This window comes from Cheilinus undulatus, linkage group 14, assembly GCF_018320785.1.
Source record: "Cheilinus undulatus linkage group 14, ASM1832078v1, whole genome shotgun sequence".
Classification (NCBI taxonomy): Eukaryota; Metazoa; Chordata; class Actinopteri; order Labriformes; family Labridae; genus Cheilinus; species Cheilinus undulatus.
In genome coordinates this window covers 37,514,632-37,537,853 of record NC_054878.1, presented here as the reverse complement: position 1 = coordinate 37,537,853, position 23,222 = coordinate 37,514,632, and the positions used below count along the sequence as shown (strand labels likewise).

At 37.3% G+C, this 23,222-nt stretch overlaps 1 protein-coding gene across 1 annotated transcript in view; it reads left to right on the top strand.

Annotated features, from left to right (window-relative positions):
- LOC121521096 (nesprin-2) overlaps positions 1-23,222 on the top strand; it is a 122,229-nt gene that overhangs the window by 77,582 nt on the left and 21,425 nt on the right. Inside the window, exons 74-84 of the mRNA XM_041804835.1 lie at positions 868-1,057; positions 1,932-2,114; positions 2,349-2,462; positions 4,156-4,310; positions 4,601-4,748; positions 5,783-5,877; positions 9,117-9,348; positions 9,423-9,620; positions 14,062-14,175; positions 17,376-17,531; positions 21,376-21,534. Of these exons, the coding sequence (XP_041660769.1) occupies positions 868-1,057; positions 1,932-2,114; positions 2,349-2,462; positions 4,156-4,310; positions 4,601-4,748; positions 5,783-5,877; positions 9,117-9,348; positions 9,423-9,620; positions 14,062-14,175; positions 17,376-17,531; positions 21,376-21,534 (1,744 nt within the window). The remainder of the gene's footprint in view (positions 1-867; positions 1,058-1,931; positions 2,115-2,348; positions 2,463-4,155; positions 4,311-4,600; positions 4,749-5,782; positions 5,878-9,116; positions 9,349-9,422; positions 9,621-14,061; positions 14,176-17,375; positions 17,532-21,375; positions 21,535-23,222) is intronic.

Genomic DNA, 23,222 nt, shown 5'->3' with positions numbered 1-23,222 from the left:
AAAAAGTAAGAAAATATGAAATAAGATACACACAGTGTATGAGAAAGGCTCAAATTAGACATGAAAACATAATAAAAATGATGATAAAATATATGAACAAAAAAGAAATGTGAAATAGGGCATTAAGGGCATTTTTAGGTAACGTGAAATATATCATGTTTACTTAACAGGGTTTCTGCAGGCTTTTACAAAGTACAAAGTACAAAGTATTTGCATTTGATAAATTAATTTAGCAAAAATTAAGGCTTTTAAAATGTATTATAGGTATTTAATTCAGAAATATAGGACCATAGCATTTTGTTCTGCAGTTAAAAAACAGTTGTATAACGTACAACATCTATTTCCTGCTGCTTTATGGTATCAAACCAGTGTCTTTTTTTCCCATGATCTAATCTCAAAATGCTCCACGACAGCCTAATTCACATACAGTAAGAAATACTACTGACATTTTCTTTTCTGTGTCACATTTTTATCTTACAATCAGCACGAAACACATACTTAACAGGGTTGTAACGCTTACAAACTGAAGATGTGATAGGGTCTAAAAATGTATGGAGGGGGTCTTTAAAAAAGTCTTATAAAGTCTTGAATTTATTATCAGATTTTCTGTATAAACCCTGTAGTATCTATTTTATAACCAAAAAGTATTTTATAAGAGGGGACATCAAAATGATGATAGTTAATAGTAAGATATAATCTTTAATACTTACAATTGTATACTTTGTGCTTTTTTATAAAAAATTATTAGTAGAAGGATTACTCAACTTTTTGGATCCTCAGCTTGCACACATTATCATTTTAATGTGTGTAAACCTGCACACAATCATTTCAGCATTATACAGTACTAATGTAGAATGTCTCTTTTAGGTGGAAGGTTCTGCTGCAGGATCTAAAAGACGAACATGTGAAGACTGCAGAGACACTTTCTCTCTGGCAGCAGTATGCTCAGCTCTCTGACCAGTGCTCCATGAACCTGCAGAAACTGAGGCGTCAGTGGGACGTGCTTCTGTCATCCTCACCTCAACAGGACACACAGGATGTGGCTCACTCAGTGGAGGTAAGTCCAGGCTTTTAAGTTTCCCTTACATCTGATGTCCAAGTAAAAATTTAAGGAATCTTCAAACGTTACGTTCTGTGAGCTTCCTTCTAGCTCAAAAAATTAGAAGTCTGTTGTCAGACTACAGTACATCCTTATGCTGTCACAACAGAAAATATGAAAGCTAAATCTGTAGCCTATAGCCAAGCTGTAGCCATAATCATCAAGATTAAATTTGAACTCAGTAATATCTGAAAATGTGAAGTATTTTAATTAACTAGCATCTGCATCACTGAAAGGCACAGAGAGGAAACTGAACCAAGTTCGATAACATGATTAATTCTGTGCCATTACCATCATTCCCTGCTTGACTCATCATGTGCTCTGCTGATTCAGAGACTCTTTGTATTACATTCAAGATTTAATTATCACAATGACTGGTCCCTTATTCTTGGAAAGGAACAAACAGCACGTTCTCATGAGCAGAAATATCACTGATGGACTTATTTGTCAATGCAATTCTGATTTCTTGTGCACTACTTGTACCTGGGTAGATCAGATGCTGCATCATAAGCTGTTATGCACATTTGGGCAGAAAAACAAGTTTTGGAGCCTCCATTCATGTTTTTTTCCATTTCCACCCTCTACAACATGTATTTTGGAACCCCTGAGTCACAACTAATCGGGAAAAACAGAATGAAACAGCTTCAATATTAAGGTCCTTAGGTAATGCATTGATGACAAAAAAAAAATAGGGAGCACAAAACACAAGTAATAACATTCAATATGCAAACTTTAATCTACTTTACTGTATGGGTTTTTTAAATTTAGATTTCCTATCTTAATATTCCCATCTTGTCATTTAATTGTGTTTTTCCTTACTCCCATATACCAGACATTGCAAGAGGCTGCTGAAAATTTGCAAAGCAGCATGGGAAATGTCCTTTCTGCCTCAAAGTGTGTAATGGGACGACTTCAACCTCTGGCTGCAAATTTAATCCAATCAGAGACCAGACTCTTGTCTCGTGATGTGTTGCTGCTGAGCCAGGCAATTTCAGGCAAAAAGAAAAGTCTTCAGGTGAGGAAATGTGATGAAATGTCACTTTCATTTTTTCAAATGTTTCAAAAATGTGATTTTAAGTGTAAAATGTTTTTTAGGGCCCCTCTCAGGTTCTTGTCTTTATTTTCAATTGATCTAGTCCATAATAATTTTAAAGCTTTCCTGAAAATTAACTGTCAAACTCTCTTCATGTTTGCACTTTGCAAATCAAGTTTTATAGACTTAACATCCTCCCCCTCTGTATTTGTGTAGGAGTGTTTGGAGCAGCAGAAAAAATTTCATGCTGAACTGGAGGACGCTGAGAAGCAAACACAAGACATTCAGAATAAAATGAACGCCAGCTCAAATGACACAGACTCTGTGAAGGTTGGTCAAAATCCCTCTGATTTTTAACTTTACTATACAGTACAAAGGTACAGTATGCACACTGTGTAAGAGAGTTAAACAGGGCTTCAGAGGGAGGAAACATTAGGCATGAGCTGTTAACATAACCCAGTGATATCAAACAAATGGGTATGGTTTATATATTTCATTAAATTCAACATGACTAATGCTCTTTCATGATACAGTTATGTCTAAAAAATGTACATTATAATCTAATCAGAATCGAGAAGAAGCTTCTGAATTTGCTGCAAAACTATCACATTTTAGATTTTCTTTATTATATGGTTGCAGGTAACTACAACCCCAATTCCAAAAAATGTTGGGGCGTTGCTTTAAATTTACATAAAAACAGAATTTAATGATTTTGCAAATCTCATTAGCCCACAATTTATTCACAATAGAACATAAACAACATATCAGATGGTTAAATTTACAATTTAATTAAAATATTAGCTCATTTTGAATTTGATGGCAGCAACACATAGCAAAAAAGAAGGGGCCGGGCAAGAAAGGGCTAGAAAAGTAAGTGGTACTCCAGGTGAATAATGCGACTAATTAGGTAAATTAGCAACATACACTGTTATATAAGGAGCAATTTTGGGTGGCCGAATCTCTCAGAAGTAACGATGGGCAAAGGTTAACCAATCTGCAAACAGCTGCCTCAAAGATTGTGAAACAATTTAAAAAAAAAACATCCTCAACATGAAATTGTGACGACTTTGAATATCCCACAATGAACAGTACAAAATATGATCAATAGTTTTAGAGAGTCTGAAGAATCTTTGTGCAAATGGATAATGCTGAAGGTCAGTATTGGATGCTTGTGATTGCATATAACAAATCTATCAAAACAGCATAGCTTTACAGTGGAATAGTCCAAGTGCTGGCTCCAGACCTTTCACTAATTGAAAACATTTGGTGCATTATAAAACAACAAATCTGGCAAAGAAAACCTAGAACTGTTGAGCAGCTAGAACCCTACAGGAGATAAAAATGGGACAACATTCCTCTCCCAGAACTCCAGCTACTAGTCTCCTCTCTTCCCAGAAGTTTGCTGACTGTTGTTAACAGAAGAGGGATGTTAAACAATGATAAACATAGCCCTGTCCCTGTTTTTTTTTTAGATGTGTTGCTGCCATCACATTTGAAATGAGCTAATATTTTTCATGAAATAGTAAAATGTCTCAGTTTCAACACCTGATATGTTGTTTATGTCTGGTTAGTATGTGATTTTGCCAAAATGTAAACAAGTATATGATAAGAAAAAAAAATAGGTTTTAGGTCATGGCTAATAGCTTACTTTAAGACCTGCAATGAATGGCCTAAACCCCAGTGTGACAGGAGACGTAGCTAAAACATGTAGAGCATGATTATACCCTAGACAGTAAATGGGAACAGAAATTATAGGAGGAACAATAATATTAATAGTATACTTTTGGTTGCTCTGATTGTCCCATAAGGAATGTGACAGACAATCACTGTCTGAGTTTTTGTTTTGAGGTGCTGTGTCAGACACCATCTATGTGGTGATGTCCTGGTGGATGTAAAATAAATCCAAGCCCACTGGATATGAGAAACAGTCTAACTGTTGTGTGAAGTTAATAAAGCTGTGACCTTGCAAGGATGGTTTGGGTCCATGCGAAAATGTTTTATTTTTTATTCCTCATATGTGTAGCAGGTTCTGTTGGAGCTCAGTGACCTGTTTGCGTCACTGGTAGACGTCAGAGAGACGAGCAGCTTCATGCCACTAAAGAACAAGGAGACAGACAGACTGAAAACACTCAACAGGCAGTGGGCTAAAAGCATGATTCACATGTCTGACATAAACAGGTGAGAGTTTGGCCGAAAAAAGTTCACACACAAAAATTAATGGGCTTGGAAAAAAAACATTTTCGCAATTTCTTTGTGTCCATGCTTAAAATCATAGATTTTATGGGGGGTTTTTTATTTTTGCAAAAATACATACATGATTTTTTAACAAGATATGAATATAACTTTTAAACTAATATGTAAAAATTTTGAACTGTGGCTATTGTTGGCTCTGAATGATGCAATGTTTATGCTAAACTCACGAAAAGTCTAAAATAATGAGACATGCTGTACTTTTCTCTTATTTCCAGAAAGCTGCAGGCTGAGTATCAGTGCTCTCAGAGCTTCCAGGAAAAATGTGAGAGCCTGACGACTATTCAGAGAAAGCTTGAGGAGGAGTTAATATCCAAACAGCCTCTTAGTTACTCTAGCCTTCAGGAGATGCTCACAGTACATCAGGTGAAGTACTTTTTAGAATCTGCATTTCTTTCATATTAATAGACATTCATTCAAATTTTTATCAAAACAAGTGGAACCACCCTCTTAAAGAGGACATATCTTAAAAAAGCCTGCTTATTGCACTTATATTTGGGTATTTATATTATCTACAGGCCCATGAAATATGAAATAAGCCAGCAAGGTCCCTTGTTCATTCTGAGAAAGTCTGTTTAGAGCTGGTTTATAATCGTTGCTGGCGCTTGATACATTTTCTATTTTTACCAAAAAAATGTATGAGTGTGATATGTCCCCTTTGATATTAGTAATTTTTTTATTTATTCTTATTTCTAACAATCTCACACACAATATTAACATAGAATTCAGATTTTAAAAATTTAATAAGGTCTAATTACAACCAAAGTTTTCTTGGTAGCATCTTGATTATTATTCATTAATTTCTCAAGAAAAAGGTGGTAATAACCTTTTGATAAGCTGGCATTTTACTAAGTAATAACCTGGTTATATTAAAGAAGTTTACCTAGTAATAATATAAGAAATATCAAGTGCATCCTTGTTATATTTTGGCAATTGTCTGGTTATCAAGTGGTATTATGTGTATATATATATATATATATATATGTACATATACAACATACATATATATATATATATATATATATATATATATATAAACATAACCTTACACTCTAACCCTAACCCTTGTGATTATTTGGCCATTTTCTGCTAATTAGGTGGCATTTTCTCCTAACTCCTACCTCTAACCCTAATCCTTTGTAATTAAGACACTGGAAAGCTGAGTTAATGACCTCATCAGCACAGAAGTATATTTATTATTTGACTGAGATTGTTGCTGTTTATTAGAAAGAGCGAATGTCGGGAATTGTGATGAAAAGTTTGCTTGAAATATTAGCATTACTCTGCAATTTTGATATCAAAATGTATGGCGTTTTTGTCTTAAGAAGATACAAGTTCTGATGAAGATTTGGTGCCCAAATGTCATCATGTTTCTCTCCTCTTGTTTCTTTCTCCTGAAGAAGCTTGAGGCTGAGTTGAATGTTGGAAACCAGCTTTTGCAGAGTCTTCTCTGTCATGCAGTCGAGTTCATGGACAAAGAAACACCAGAGAAAAGGTAAGCAATGAAACACTCTACCAAGATGTCCATCTTCCAAAAACCTCCATAAATGTGATGTGGTTTCACTTTAAGAGTAAATAAAATACTTTGTCCAGCTTTGGTGCCACTTCTTCCTTTGAGCTCTAAATTTACCTGGTTGTCTGTCTTTGATTTTAAGGAGGACATATTTTACCCTTTTAAGACAAGTTTAACTCAGTCTTAGAGATCCCCAAAACAGGCCTCTAAAGTCTGTTGTGGCTTTAAATGTTGCTGAGCTGTCTGACTCCGCCCCTGACTCCGCCCCTCTCAGGAAATGGATGTGGCTTAATAGATGGGGCAGCTGAGAGGAGGATAAGGAGAGGAGGGTGGAACTCTTCCAAGCGGGAAGGGCAGACTGAACCTGGGGGCAGGGCTAACCCCCCACATGACATCATAAGGGGAAGATCTGATAACAGCACACATTTTCAGAAAGAGAGGGTGCAGGGAATAGATTTTGCTGGTACTTAAGAGGATTGTGGAGGTACAGGGGCACATATTTTTGTTAGAAAAGCCTGGAAAAGTGATTTTTGCAATATACAGTGCTTAACAAATTTATTAGACCACCAGCCAAAGTAAGGTTTATGCCACAGCTGCCCTAAATTAACAGCACTGGTAATTAGCAAAATCATTTTTTTATGTTTCTGCAGTGGTTAATACACCAATACCTAGAAGCTGTCTAACCCGAATGATATTTTTAATGCTAAAATATAATTATTATTGTTATCCATAAATTTTCAAATTTACTGATTTACAAAAACCTGAAAAAATAGTAAAGCACATTATTATTTCTTGATTAATATGTCAAATTATAGTTATTTACTTGCATTCTGAACAGAAAAATGAGTTTTAGTGGTTGAATGTTATGCTTGGTTCATTTCTGACTTCTCAGAGAAGCCCAGTGAGCCGGCTCAAATTTGGGTAAAAAAGGTGAATTCAGTTTGAAATTCCTCATTCCTGTTCAAAATGGTAAAACGTGGAGAGCTCACTGAAAATGAAAGGGTCTGCATTAAAGCACTTCATGATGCTGGATGGTCTCTAAGACAAATATGACAGGTGGTCTAATAAATTTGTCAAGCACTGTATGTCACCTTTAAAAGAACGAGGTTGTAAATTCATAGAGGATCATGGCATTCTTGAATTTGCTCAGTTCAGTGGGCTTGTCACTTTGAACTGCTCGTCTCATTTGTAACAACTGCAAGAGATAAGTTCCAAATTGGCACTAAAATGTCTCCCATTAATCAAAGTTATCAAACTTTTGGCTGCAAAAAAGCTGGAAGATTAAGAGACAAGATTTTATTTCCATTTTTGTCTTGTGAAGGTTGTACTGAGTAAATTATTTGCTACAATAATTACCCAAAAAGTCATGCAACGGTATCAGCTTCCTTGAGCTTTTCTGTTTGATTCAGAATATTTATCTTGAAATAGAGAAGCAGAGAAAACTATACCAAGACAATCTGGAAGTAAGGGGTCTACTGTATATAATTTTTATCATATTTCCAAGGAGCATTATAAATAAACATAGGTGCTTATAACTATAGTTGTAGAGGATTATAGGTGCATTACAATGCATTATAAGTATGCCCATAATATGTTAGAATACAGTATAAAAACAGAGTTTATAGAAAGTGTTACTGTTTTCAAACAGAAATGTGAACAGATTGATGTTACTATTTATCTATTTATTCCATTGGAGTTGAAAAATGCTCCTCTCAGTTGCTCATTTGTTGTATCTGGACTGAAACTGGTGGTACATATTGGCTCACCTTTGGTGTGTCACTGTAAACAAAACTGATTTTGTTAAAATTGTCCCAGTTACTAGATCAAGCTGATTTACGGTCTCATATCCCTCATAGAGGCTGTCACTTGATAAAGTAATTAGATTTCATGTTGTCCCACTGCTTTCTCTTCTTCTCCTGGAGTAATCACATGTATTGATCGACAGTGAGGCATGATATACACATTGTGTGCAGGTGCTTCCTGCCCCGAAACAGTTAGATGTCTTTTACTTCTGTAAATCTTCTTTCGTCTCAGTGTTTGGAAGCTTGTAAAGCTCTTAAAGAGTAAAAGGAAAGTTTTTTCCAACCCCTGCTGGAGCTGCTGCTTCAGGTTTTATCACCCTCTTAAAATCCTGCTGACTTTGTGTCGATGTAGCAATTTCATGTGATTGAAGTATGACAGACCTTTTTGTAATTTTCTCTTTTTTTATTGCCGTATTTATTTTATGACTTGAATTTTCTTTTTTTCAGGGAGTTTTATAATCCTCAAATGCCCATGGAGTCTAATATGAATCCAAAAAGGCCATGGGGATCACAGAATCTTTCCACTCTTGTAGTAATCATATTTAAGTCATAGTTTAGGATAGTAACCTTATATAAGAGACTCAGTAATGTGTTTTTGCTGCACCAGGACCCCTAATAAATGAGCACCACATCAGCAGGTGGAGGCATTTTATTTTGTAGAATTAAAACATAACACAGGCAGGTTGAAATATTGTTATATATTTTCTAAAATCAACAGTAGAATGTGGTACAAACATTTCACAACTCTTAAATGTTAGTTCCCTTTAAAAAAGAAGGTTTTTTTTTATCAATTACTGTTAAAAGAATAAAAGGTTAACATTAAAAAAATGCATCCTCTCAAACTGAACAATAAACAAGGAAAGCTAATGAATTATATCTGTGTTTCCCAACCTTTTTTCCTTGGAGCCCCCTCTACATGTAGCTAAGAAAAGCAGAGCCCCCCCTCCCCCCCCCCCCCAGGACCCAAGAAAGAAGAAAAAGTGACACACTGCCATCAAAAATCAACTTCGATTTTAATGGTTTCACAGATAAAACCCTAAAAAAAAGGCCAATGCATGCTTTTCTTATCCAAAGACCTTTGTATAAACTACTAAATAACTGCTCTATCATGTTTTTTGTCAAATTTGCCAATCTAATTTTGGCAGCCTCAGGGCAGACAAAGCCTCGCGCCCCCCTTCAGATCTTTGAGTCCGGAGCCCAGGTTGGGAACCAATGAATTATATCATGCAATGGCTATAAACATGCGTGGGTCAAATCAAAATATTTAGTTGGGATAGAGTTTTTCTGATTCCATTTCTGATTCACACTAGCTGAGAAAATACTGACAAATTAGCATGTTTTTCTTTGCTAGAGGTCATTTTTCAGCTGTAACAATGCCCTTTCTTGTTTAATTAAAACAAAGCTGTATCTCTCGCACAGATCTGAACTCATCGCACAAGTTTCCCGTCTGAGGGACAGCTGGTCCAACACCTTGGCTCTGGCAGGCGAGCGCAGATCCTCAATAAAAGAACATGTTGGCAAGTGGAGAATCTACAGCCGTGGTTCAAAACTTTTGCAGAGACTATTGAGGGACGTCGGACCCTTGCTGCCCCCTGCAGGACCAAATGTGCACACAGTGCATCAGCGTCAGAGCTGTGCAGATGATTACAAGGTTTGTATTGAGAGTTGTGATATGAATGCCAGATCTTATATTCTGTTGAATAAAATGCTGGTCTTGTTTTTAAGTGCGGTGAAGAGGCTCTGCGGATGCACTCCACTGTTTATGATCAGACGATGGAGGCTGGAAGACATTTATGTGACGCCATGACAGATTCAGAGAGTCAGAGTCGACTGCAGTCAGAGCTGCAGGACGTACAGGAATCCTGGGAACAAACCACCTCACTGCTGGAAAGGAGAAAAGACCTGATTAACAACACTGTGCAGGTACCGGCCTTATTTAAATCAAAGACAAAGACACTTGCTGCAATGACACAATGTCTTCTTGATTATATTCTTTGTTCTCTTTATAATATGGAGAGGTTTAACCATAAGTCCTTCGGGTTTCCTACCTCACCAGCACATTTGTCACCTTTGCTCTTTCACAACAAATCATAAATCCCATGTGCACAGAAATAAATAAAAATAAACAAATAAATGAACATACATTTCATTGAAAAATCGTTGAATCAACATTTTCATTTAGAATAAAGCAATTATTTATTTTTTAATGTACATTAAGAGTTTGATTTTTTGCACTTAATCCTCTATGCTAATTTAAAAGTGAATACTTTATATAATATATTTTATATATATAATTTTGTTTACATCTTTCATTAGCGCAAATATTTCCAACAGTTTTCAAAGGCAGCGAAATTCTTAATTTTTGTAATTGTAAAGGGGCGTGTCTTCTTGTGGCAGCTTTCATGACAGAGCCACTGTAACAGGTGCTACTTGTTTATTATTGCCATGAAAATATTTAATGTTATGATAAAGTCTACCACATAAGGCAGATGTGAGTTCAACCACCCTGTGTTAGTTTTGACAGCCTACAGTTAGTCTTCAGGTTTAAATTTTCATTAGTTTTAGTCACATTTTTGCAAAAAAAAATGTACATTATTTTGGGGGCTTTTTTGCCTTTACTTGACATGCACCAAACAGTGCCGAGATCATGCGACCACTGTGTTGAGCACACTAGCCCCAGTATATGGGCACCTGTGAGTCCTTTTTTTAACCTAAATGAACTTAGTCTAGTTTTAGTCGACAAAAGCTCTAAAATATTTTAGTCAAGTGTTTCTCAATTAAAGTGATTACATTTAGTCAAAATAATTTACTTAGTGGAAAAAAGGTTCTGAACTAACATTTTAAATCATAGTTTTTGACCCACGCCAATAATGTTGCAGCCCTACTAGGCATTTTCAGGTCAAGTAGAGATCAAGCCCGCTGTAGCTTGCTTCTTGGTTTAAACTGAAGATTAAAAGCTGCACTTAGTGCCTTGTATTTGTTCTGTGATCCCCTCGCCCTTTTACAAGTCTTCGTGGAAAGCATCAAGCAGGAATAGCACACATCCTTTCTATGCCTTTCCTGTGGATACAATGAAAGCCTACAGCAGGGACAGAAGCAACAAAAAACCCTGAGCAGAGCAGCAGGACATTGATTTATTCAGATTTAGCATAATGGAGGAGCTGGGGTGGAGGAGGGTTGCACAAGCAGCTTGCAGAGGGCAGAGCAGCAGAGAGTAAGCAGAAGTGTTGTACTCAAGATCACACTATCCAAGACCAAGACTTGCCTGAGACCAGAGTGCACCAAGACCAAGACAAGACCAAGACTTTTGAAAGTTGAGACCAAGTCAAGACCTAGACCGAGACAAGCTGAGACTAAGACGAGACCAAAACCATAAAAATCAATTTTAAAAAACCATGACAGGGTCAAACAGTTAAAGACAATTCTCTCAGTAATTTTAGTTTTCTTTTGAATAAATCTGACAGATAAAAACAAGGTGTCTGCAACTCTCTCAAAGCACAACATGCAAAAATCTTAAATATTAACAAATTTGTTTTACTAACTTCTTGTAAAAAATAAATCCTTGTATGTATTTAAAGCAACAGGCAAGTCCAGAATTATTTTAAATATCTGAAAATGAGATGTTTATCTAGATTTGTCAGGTGAATGAGGCCTAAAGTACGTGTTCAGAGGACTAGAAATAAGATGGACTGATGTCTGAGTTTCTGCAGGTGTAGCTATTTGTTGTTTTAGCAAGTGCTTTGCCTTATTATCACATTAATGAAGTCAAAGAATAGCAGATCAGTGCTCGACCGCTCTTGATGAAAAATCCCAAGTCCAGCCAGTCTGAGACAAGATCAAGTAAAAATGCTCTCAAGTCCGAGACAAGACCAAGACATTCAAAATGTGGTCTTGAGACCAGTCTCAAGACAAGGACCTTTCTTGTGTACTACAACACTAATAAGCTGGCCAGAGTAGCTTACATATGGCAGCACAAGTACATTGCTAACGAGGCGCATTGCAAATTAGCTCTGGCTATCAATGCTGTAGTGTGTGGCAACAGTTCCCTTGCTTTATACTTGCCCCTATACAACTAAACATTAAATAAGAAAAGAAAATGTAGCTGATTCAGCTGGCAGTCAGTTGATAAGGGGTTGCGTCTGATCAGCTGATCTCAGTTCAAGGCGGCACTTGACACTGTGGCCTGCCTGAGCCAATGCTATGTGCTCAAGTTTTGTTTTCATGGATGAATTTCTTGTAATGAGAGAAAAACTCTTAAAAGTGTCTTTATTGGGGTGGCTACTTTCCTGTGTGTCTCTCCCCACCCTCTCGTCCCTGTTTCCGACTCTATCCACTGTCCTTCTCTATGGACAAAGGCATAAAAGCCCCCAAAAATTTAGATTTTTAAAAAGTACCTTTCCTGGTTCATGCTGTGAGCAATCCCAAAAGTAGCTTGCCGTTTAAACCAGGAAGGACACCTTTAAAAGCTTTTTTGTCCTAACCAAATGGTTTCCAATTTAGTTAGTATTCCCTATGGAGTACACTTTTTAATGAACAAGTCTTTCTAATGAAAAGGGACCTAAATCCAAAACAAGAGGTAATCATCATATTTTGTATTCATATTTACATACTGTTCTTTTAACTAAATAAGGATCCCAGTCAAAAGCCAGTTTATCCATCCATCATTTTTCTATACCGCTTATCTCGTTGGAGGTCACGGTGGGGCTGGAGCCTATCCCAGCTGACCCTGGACTGGTCACCAGTCAATCGCTGACATATAGAGACAGACAACCATGCTCACACTCACACCTACAGTCAATTTATAGAGTGATCAGTTTACCTAATGAGCGTGTCTTTGGTGGTGGGAGGAACCAGAGTACCCGGGGAGAACCCATACATGAGGGCCCTAGCCGGGAAGTGAACCAGGAACCTTCTTGCTGTGAGGCAACAGTGCTAACCCCTGCATCTCCATGCAGCCCCAGTTTATTTACAAAACAACAAATCAAATGGCTAAATAAAACTCAAAATTTCATAAAGTCGCCTGATATTCAAGTCAAAGAAAAGCAAATATAAATGAGCAAATAACCGTAATTTTCCTTCAGAAATATCTTTCCATGAATATGTTAGTTAGAATGGTCTTTAACTAGGGCTAATGAACCATGTGAATCAATCGGACAAATCCCAGGGTCAGCTTTTATTCAGAAATGGTCTTTTTACACTTCTTAAAAATGTAAAGCCTCTATCTTGATGCAGAATCTTGTGAAAGTTGCAGATTTTTGTGACAGTTTTAGCCTCTAAAACGCTTTGGGCTGACAAAAAGCGAAAGGACAGCATGTGCTACAGTATTAACAAGAGAGCAGGAGGTGTCAGCTTTGCGTGACCCATATCCAGGACCTGATCATCCCCTTCGCACATACACACTCAGGATCTGGTGGGTTGCCCTGGCACAGACCTCCAGCCAAGAGGGATCAAAGAGAAGCTCAAATCTGACCATGATCCACATGTAGAAATGGCTGCTTTCCAGCGTCTGTCCTTTTCATTCCATCAGTGAACACAGCCCCTTTTATATATCATATAGAAGTGCAAAATGGGCATACCTAGAATCAATAGGGCTACAATACTCTACAAATAAGGTTAAAGAGAACTTCTGTTATTTAAAAGCAGAGGAAAAAGCAGTTACAAATACTGCTGTAATAATACTTTAGATCAAATCACTATAATTTAAAAATTACTATAGCGTGTGTGTTGATGCTCAAGGCCAGAAAGGTCAGGGAAAGTTGTGTTAACCCTTTTAAGCTGAACAGGATCCACCAGAGAGAAGGGAAATCCCTCTGAGCTACATGTCAGAGATCACACAGAGTAGCATTAATGCACAAAGCAGAGCTGACAGCAGGAGATCATCAGTTTACACCGATTAAAATTAAGGCTTTTATGAACAGCAAGGTCTTCTGTTTGTGGTAATGTTCTACATAAAGTTGGCTTTATTTAAGCATACTGCCAGACTTAAGATACTAAAATATTAAAGCTGTCTTCTTTTCCATGCATGATTTAGTTTTACTAAACACTCTTTGAGCATCTGAAAGATTGATGTTTCTGGGAATATTTAAAAATGAAGACCAGAGATTGTATTGCACAATCTTGTCTTTTTCATGGACTTAGAAACACATTTTTAAGGAAGCACACCGCATTGTTTCTTTTCCTTTTACTGCAAAGGCAACAAATTACCACTTCCATCATTAATGTCATCCTTATTTCATTTTAATGATACGAGATGTGTTTACGTTTTTATAGCAGCAAGGATTATTGTGGTAAGTGAATATAACATTTAAATGTTTGTTGAACTGACTCTTCAATGCTTTCCTGCTGTTTTCTGCTGTTTATTTAGGAGTGGTCTCAGTGTCAGGAGAGGATAACCAGCATCATGTCAGACATGGGTGAGATGAAAAACAGGCTACTGCAGCCTCAACGACCACAGGATGAGGAAGAGAAACAAATCCAGGTAATTGCATTACCATGAATCTACACTTTTTTGTCTACTTAAAGAAAAAGGCTTGGGTATTTCCATGATCACTTCCTGAAAATGAACAAATAACTAGATGATTTTATCATGTTTCTGTTTTGATTAAAAAAAAAAAAAAAACCTCATGACTTCTTTGGGACCTTAATCAGCATGGGAACAGAAATTATGAATGTGCTCCATGTGATTAGATTTATGTCTGTGCTGTTGTTTGCCGAACTAAGAGAGGGCCTGGGGATTTTTGTTCACAAAGCACATGTGAAACAGAGAGGCAGAGTCAAAAAGCCATAAAAAAGAAGGCAGATATTTTGCAATGTTTAAATAACTAATCAAAAGTTAAATCAATGTGACAAAAGAGGCAAAGTATGACCACACGTGTATTTAAGTTATTTGGATGCACAGCCTTGCAAAAGTGCAATTTTTGTGCATGCCTTAAACCTCATTTGTTCCAGTGCTGTGCTATTTAATGACAGAGAGTCATCTCGCTTTATTTAGATTTAGCTCTGGGCACCAGTGACATTACACTTCTTAATGATCAGAGAAAAATAGCGGCACACAGCTCTATTCTTGAATTACATTAGGAATTTCTGAAAATGATCAGAAATAAAGTTATTTTAAGTGTAGTTATTTCATTATAAGTATGCTTAGTACCAGCTTCTCCAGGTGAAACAAGGACATTTAGTATGTAGCTATTGGTCATTACCACATGTTAATAGAATGGATAAAATTGATATTAATAATAATACCTATGATAACAAGACATTTTGTAAAGTGTCTTGAGATACATTTTTGCTGTTAAAGAATGAAATGATTGATTGGTACTCCTGAGAAATTGAATAATATGAATAGTGAGAAGATGTTTCTCTTTTGGCGTCATAAAAAACATAAAGTCCCTTTCATATGTTTTGGTCATGTTACCTCCCTTCTCTCTTTGTTTTGGTACTGTTATCAAGTTAACGTCTCATTGTTTGCATGTCTCTGTTTCCCTTTTACCATGTTTGTGGAATAAATAGTGGCTCACAGATCTTGCCTTGTTAAACTGGTGGACATCCATGCCCCCTGCAATAGTCCGTGAACGGAAGAATTCTCAAGCTGCTTTATCATGGATGACATTGACTACAAGAACAGCATTCCACTCAGATTTTTTAAAAATTGCAATTAATTGCATTCTTGAGTGTCCCTTTCAGCACACTTTGGTTAAGCCACTGCAGGGTCTCTCTGCAGCCACAGTGATGTTAAATAAATCCAAAATGTCCTTTAGAGCAGTTTATTAAGGCTTAAGGCACAGCAGATGCATTTCAACTCGTGGACATTTTGAGTGCTGACCTTCTCAGTTTAAGTCAATCTTTTTTGTCGTGCACCATTTAGAAGTTTAGTGTTGGGAGGGTGCTCCTTTATTCACTTTTCTATGTAAAATAAATCCACCACTGATCCTTAGTGTCTCATTTCACTAAAAAAAAGACACAGACAGCTCTGTGGACAAGTCAAAGATCATCTGCACTTTGTTTTATCAATCATTTACCTTTTTACTATCTTCTTATTTCCTTTCCAATCCATAACAAGTTCCTTTTTCTTGTGGTTAAGTTCATGTTCAAATTTTCAATCTACATATCATATCAGTCTGTATCTAAACAGGTGGTCGGTTACCCTCAGGTAAGAGTAGAAAAATACAAGATGACACAAAACCAGTTTTAAATGCAATATAGTGGAACTTAAAATGCCATAAATAAAGGGTGTGATTAATCATGATTAACAACAGATATCCTGAGATTAATTGCGATTAAAAATTGTATCTTTTGACAGCCCTCGTGTCATTATTTGTAGCTCTTTAACTATATTTGTCAGCAGTGTATGTAAAAAACATAAAGATGCTCCAATAACATCACATGCATTTTGAAATGTTTCACTCTATTTCCAGTACTCACTGCAGGTGAGCTGCATGTGTGAAGGCTTATTGTTTCAGAGGAAGCATCATCCCAGAATGCAGGAGTACGTAATATTCTTGGCAGCAAGGAGCTGCAAAGAAATGTTGAAAAGAAAGCAGAATTTTTTAAGACGAGTTATTGCACCACTATTGATTCATTTTCAGGAGGGATCTTCTAGTGGCTTATCTCTCTCATGCAGACAGTTATTATGTACATTTTTAAAAAGAGAAATGGCTGGCAAATAAACTTAGGTGGCTGTAAATATGCCAAGGGCAGCCCACCCAAGTGCACTCTTTGTGTTGGAACATTGTGAAATAAAGGCAGAACGAATATAAGGAAACGTCATATGGATTTTGGCTTTAAAAACTTCTAAATCAGTTTTATGGATTCTCTCAACAGAGGGATCTGAGTGCATCCGCTGTGTTGGTCTGGTTTGTTGGAGGGGTCTGTTTTTTCTGGCTTTACTTTCTTTTGTTTTGTCTTTCCTTGTTTTCATCTGTGTTGCATTTTGTTTGTTTTTGTTTTTATTCATTTGTGTTTTTTTCAAGGGGTGTGGATTAGGGATGAGCATGTGTGTATTTACCTTACATGTTCTTTAGCAAATGTCTGTGGAAAAAGAGCGCCAAAGAGAAAGTCTTTATAAACTTTTAGTATTATCTGTGCAGCAGCTTGTTTAGATTTCTTTAAAAGTCCAAAAATGAAAGAAGCTATAAATGTACTGCAACAAAATCTATGCTAGATTTTCTGCAGAAAAAAGTTGCAGAGGAGGAATTATGTTGTTTTAAGACTATATAATCAGAATTTTTTATGGTTTTGGATGGAAATTGGAAAATGATGGTTTAATTAGAGTTTTTACATGAAGAATTTATTATATTTTAAAATGCAAGAAAATAGTTTATTAAATTAACAGTAAGTCTCAATGAATGAGCAGCATGAATCTGCTGGAAGGAAGCCAAACAGGCCAGTCGGTGTCCAAAGTTCTGACCAAAGTTCCCCCAACCCTCAACTTTTATCAGAGACCGACCCCCACCAACACCACCATAGCCCCTCTCTCAGTTTACCCCCCTTTCCCTTATTTAATACCCCCATGCTTTCACTCCCCTCCCCCTTTCTACCCCCTCTACCCTCCCCCTGTCCTGTCCACAGCTCTTTAATCTGGACGGTCAGAGTGGGAAAGAGTTAGAGAAGCGTGCTCGTGCAGCTCGTACATGGCTGTCTGACTGCGTGTTATAGTGTATGTTTATGTGTGTTATGCAGGAGACGGAGCTCTCTCTGCAGCGTTTGGCTGGAGGACTGAGGGAACTGGCCACCATGAAGACGGACCTGTCGCAGTACGTTGCGGCCGGTGACTCGGCTCTGCTGGAGCAGCAGCTGGAGCAACTCCACGTTCAGTGGGAAGAGCTGTGCACAAAGGTGAGACCGCAAGAAAAGACTCATTTGTAGAGAAAGAGGCTGTAAAACTTAATATAAAGCAGAGAAAGTGTGGCTGTAGAGGGTGCAGGTGGAGAGGGAGGATATTTGGACAGAGGGAGGGGGGAGAGAAGGAGGGAAAAGTTGCCACCACCGGTGTCTTGGCGGTGACCAGCAGCACAAAGCCTCTGCACCACTGGGGCTAAACACACTCAAACACACACTCAGGCACACGCATACAAGCATTTGTTTGAGAAAAAGCCAGCACATGCACATCATTTCAGGGAAAACTGCAGTGATTTGATCATTTTGTTTATACTTTCTTTCATACAGGTCAAATTATTCAGTTTTCTTACTACTCCTACAGCAGAACTACCAAAATTAAGTACTGTTAGACTTGAGTTTTTGTCAGAAAATCCTCTCTTAAGTAAGATTTTTTTGCCATAGCCTTTAGAAAACTGAAGCCTTCTGAAGTTTTAAGTCTTTCAGAACCACTTGACAGCTCCTCACTTTGAAATCAGCTCCTGGCTCAGACTGACTGAAGCTAATGAAGTGGAGCAGCCTGTTAATTCTGTTACAGTAACAGTGAAAGTAGTTCCACTGTACATAGACAGGATCAGATTCCTACAGTTAAGTCTTTTGGCTTAAACACAAATGCATTTGTTTCAGAGAGACCAACAGTTATGTGTATGACATGCTTTGAACATTTTTGTCAGTTATAAGGGTTAAGGGTTAATTTTCACTCATGCTAATTGGGTTCCAAGTGAGAGTGTTTGAATCCACCTGCTCCTGTGTTGGCAGGAGTAAGCGGGTTCTCAGATGCAGCATCAGCAGCTGGTTTCAACTTCAATTTTGTTGTCCACTATGGGAACTTTGTTCCGCAGCCAGGGAGAAAGAAGAAACACAGACACACAGACTCAGGCTATAAAAACATCAGTAATACATTAATTTATAAATGTATTAAGTGAAAAACGGATGCAGACATTGTATAAAACCATTAACAGTTATCAGGGTGACCGTTTTTCCAGTTTTATGGGTTTTTTTATGCATAGAATCTACACAAAAATGTGGATGCAAGCACCTCTGTGAAGTTGTCTTTGTTAATTTGCACAACCAAGGTAGCTGCTATGCTGTGCAGATTAATTTGCTCAATTTTATCCAAATACCACAGAAGCATTTAACCAATCAATCTGCTAATCTTTACAGTATAGCACAAATTCATAACCAAAGTTATCTTAAGACACTTTACAAGCAGGCAGGTTTAGACCATGCCTTCTGATAACAATATTTACTCAAAAGACCCAACAGTAATTAACTATGAGCACAGTAATATGCAACATGTAGCAACGTTACAGTGACCCTAACTTCACTTTACTGGGGAAAAACTTGAAGCTATAAGCGAGAGACAGAAGAGTAACATGCACAAAGATAAAGGAGGTAAATGCAAAGAGATAGAAAAAGGAAGTGTGGCAAGATAGAGGAGGGAAATGCAGAAAAATTGGAGAAAGAAATGGAAAACAATACAGAGAGAAATGCAGAGAGATAGAAGAGGGAACTTCAGAAAGATAGAAGAGGAAAATTCAAAAAAATCTGAGAAGCAAATGCAAAAACGATAGAAGAGGGGAACGCAGAAAGAGAGAAGAGAGAAATGCTGAGAGAAAGAAGATGGGAAAAAGAGAGAGGCAGATGCAAGAAGAGGAAAAAGGAAATGCAGAAATAAAAATGGATGAGAAGAAGGCATGGAGAACTGTGTGTAGCCATACATTTTATTTTATACATTTTCTATGAAAAGGGTGTCAATATATGTATTTTTTGTAGAGATCTTGACCCTCTTTTCTTGAGGTAACAGAGCTTGTTTTTTCATTATTATAATGGAAAAATTTCATATTTTCTAAGAAACAAAACAATTAGCTGACATCTTAACAGACCAAACCACTTTGCCATGCTGCAACTGCCCTCTTTAATGAAGCAGGATAACCCTATTTATGTGGTTGTTTGTGCTTTTTCAGCTCTGGGATACAAGATAAATATGTCAAGATCTCAAGGAAACAGCTGGAAAGGACTGGTTAGCATATTAATGTTGAGTTACTAAAAGAATGGATGAGTCTCTGCTGAAGGGGTTTGATGAAAACACACCTAAAATATAAAGCATTATAAAACACTCAGGACTTTTTGATGTCACAAAGCAATGAAAAGAAACATGCAGAAGCCTCCATGATTCACCTCAGCTGCTGCATCACACAGACTCTTCATCCCTATTATTAATTCCTGACGTGGCCGGGGGCAGTTTGCTCTGTGTAGCTAACAGGTTGTAGGTGGGGGAAGCCGCTGGAATGGGTCCGACGAGCAGATGGCCTGGCTGGGCTGACAGGGTTCAGGGGAACAGGCTCTATTGTTCCAGAGAGAGCACAAAGTCCTCACAGGGCGACAGCAGCTCACAATGCACCCTAAATTCTCCAGAGTTAACAAAGGTCCAGCAGTGTTTGTACATTAAAACCAAAGCAAGGCTCATTTAAATCAAATAAATGCCAGTGAAAGATAAAATATAGCAGGTTGAAACATGCCCCGGGGACTTGCTAAGCCCTTTAACCTCAAAAAGATCATCAACCCCCCCCCCCCCTCTCCCCGTCAGCCGTGTAATGGGGTGTTTTCATGGCATTAAGCTGTCATTAGGAAAATGGACCTTGTTAATTTTATCAAACTGCCTCTAGGGTTTCCCCCCTGAGGGATTTTGCTTGTTTCAGTTTATTGCTGAGAATGCTGGAGATTTAATGGCACTGTTGCATTAATGTAATAAAAGAAAAGATTTAATATTCAGGTCATTTTGCTGCTTTTATCCACGTCTGCTCATGAAATCTGTCATATCAAATGGTCTTTTCTTTGCATGACAGATTTTAAAGCTACAACTTTTCTTCAGCATTGTACAGGCAAAATTAAATCTACTGAATGTACCGTAGTGTAGTAGAATTAGGTCAGTGTTGCCTGGATACATACCAGGAAGTATTACAATAAAGAACCCTGTTTGAGTGTGGACAGGCATTTGTCAGCACATGTCAAACAGTGGAGACCTTTATGTGTGTAGCTGTCACCTGTAATTCTATCACAGATTTAACAAATTGTTTAGCGAATAAATAATTTAAAAAATATCAGTTTTGCAAAGGTCAATGTCCACAGTTTGGAATACAGATTTTTCCTTATGTAGATTAAAAACAGACAGACAGACAGACCCATGGATGGATGGATGGATGGATGGACGGACGGATGGACGGATGGACAGACAGAGACTGCAGACCTTGGTCCACTGGTTGTGGTTTTAAATTCCAATCCTGACCCATGTTTGGTGCATATCATCCCCCACGCTCTTCTCATATTTCCTGCATATATATTTATATATATTTACATGAGGTAGATATGATCATTTAAGATAGTTTACATTGATAAGTGCAAATGTGCATCTGAGGTGAGGCACTTCATCACGGTGAGTTTTCTTGCTGTATAAAAGTTACAGAAAAGCAGTAAAGTTACAGCAAGGTGCTCGTGAGATAAAAGTTCTATTCTCAGACACTCAGACGGAGTAACTCTGTGACTGTTGAGGAGTTTTTAGTTTGTGTTGATTTTTGCATTCCCTGTGGATAAAGAGGTACATTTACACATACAGTAGTCAAACCTATCACTCACTGTAAAAAGCAGCCACAGCCATTTCCCACATGAGCTTCAAATTCAAGTAACATAATGGATTTTGGTATTGCAAATTGTAAAAATTTGAGCACTTTTACTTCTTTAGTTTTACATTTTTCTGACTGCTGTATATGAAAAAAGCTCAAAGCACCTCTTTGACTCTCCACAGGTATCCTTGCGCCGGCAGGAAATTGCAGACCGGCTCAATGCCTGGACCATCTTCAACGACAAGAACAAAGAGTTCTGTGATTGGCTGACCCAGATGGAGAACAAGGTGTGCCACAGTGGAGATCTGAGCATCGAGGAGATGGTGGAGAAACTGAAAAAGGTAAAAAATATTTATATCTCCCACTGCAGTTAAACAGGTGGTTTTGATGACAAAGAATGCACAACCGTCACTAAAAAAACTCAATTTAATGGGTGCTAGCCATTTAGGATTAACATAACTTAAATACTATGACAAATACTATCGAGCTTACAGTGCACATATTATGATATTGTCATGCCCCATGTATGCCCTCTAATATGGGATACTGCTTTCATTCTATAGTTCCTAAATAACAAACTGTACAGCCCCAATCCACCTACATTTCTTGGTTTGAAGGTCACTAGTGTAGGTTAAAATCCATACATGAGCAACGTGGATTATGTTGTTTACAACAGATGGTGTCCTGGAAAGGAATACTTGCATGCCCTTTGTTCTTACACAACACTTGTCCTTTCAGTGAATGAAGCCTTTTGTACCTTTTTATCTCATCATGAGGCAAGCATGCTCATTTTGTCAACAAGATAATCATTGGTTTCAGTGTCACAGGATCATTGTTTTGGACTGTTAGATGGAATGAAAATTTCAGACACTTGATAGTCTGTTGATAATTATCTGATTACATAAGATGACTACTCCTGGTGATTAAAGAATCTTCCAGGGCTAAAATGAAGGGAATAAAGGGGATACTGGAGGGGGTAATTTTGTTATTGGATGCTTCAAAAATTTAAACTGTTTTCAAGCCACATTGTTTTAATTTTGCAGGCAATTTAAAGCTCTACTAGGCAAGATTAGTCAAATAGAGACACTAATTATTTATCATTTTGGTAATTTTTTTTGTTTGTCTGTCAGAGAAGAGCAATATAAAAACACAAACAAAACAGTGCTTCAAGACTGGTCCATATCAATAAGGGATATTGTGGCATTGATAATAAAACAAAATAAGACACTGTACTTGTACAATAAGAATACAATAAGTAACACATACAAACACACAAAAAAAACACACACAAAAAAAAAAACACATGGAACAATGTTTGTTTTCCAGGGGGCACCCTCCTATGGTTTTCTACACTAGCAGTCTCTCTGCCCAGCAGATATCATCATAGACTTTCCCTATTTTGTTTTTTTTAACTCATTTACTCCAGCACTGATTTAGAAGTCCTTAAATTGTTCTTCAAACAAAAGGTCAATTTTTCCATGGAATAAATTTTGTCTGAAATGCCAAACCATTGTGCTGAGCTTTGTGTGTCACTTCCTTGAGAAAAACATCCTTGTTTTCTATTATATCACTGGGAATTTGGCCTGGATACAGAGCCCGTGGATCCTTAAGAATCTGGTAATAACAAATCTCAAGAGTCTGAATTACTGTATCCCTGAATTTTTTTTAGTTTTGCATAGAACCAAAAAATATGCAAGTTGTTGGTATTCACTTGTCCACACTGTCTCCAGTACTGGTGTGTTTTAAACAATTTATTCTAAAAATAAATAACCTGAATTTTAGGGTAAAATTCACTGAAAGAAAAGGTGAAATATGAATCACTCTCTTGTCCATCACTCCAAATCCAAAAATAGGCCAACTATCAAACATTTTATCTATTTAAAGCCAAGTTATAGTCAACCCTTAAAGGTTCCACTGGCTGATAACCCTTTTTAATATTTTATTTTAGGCTTTTTTTGCTTTCATTCAACTAAGATAGCTGGAGAGCGACAGGAAAAATGGGGAGAGAGATTGGGGGAAAGACATGCAC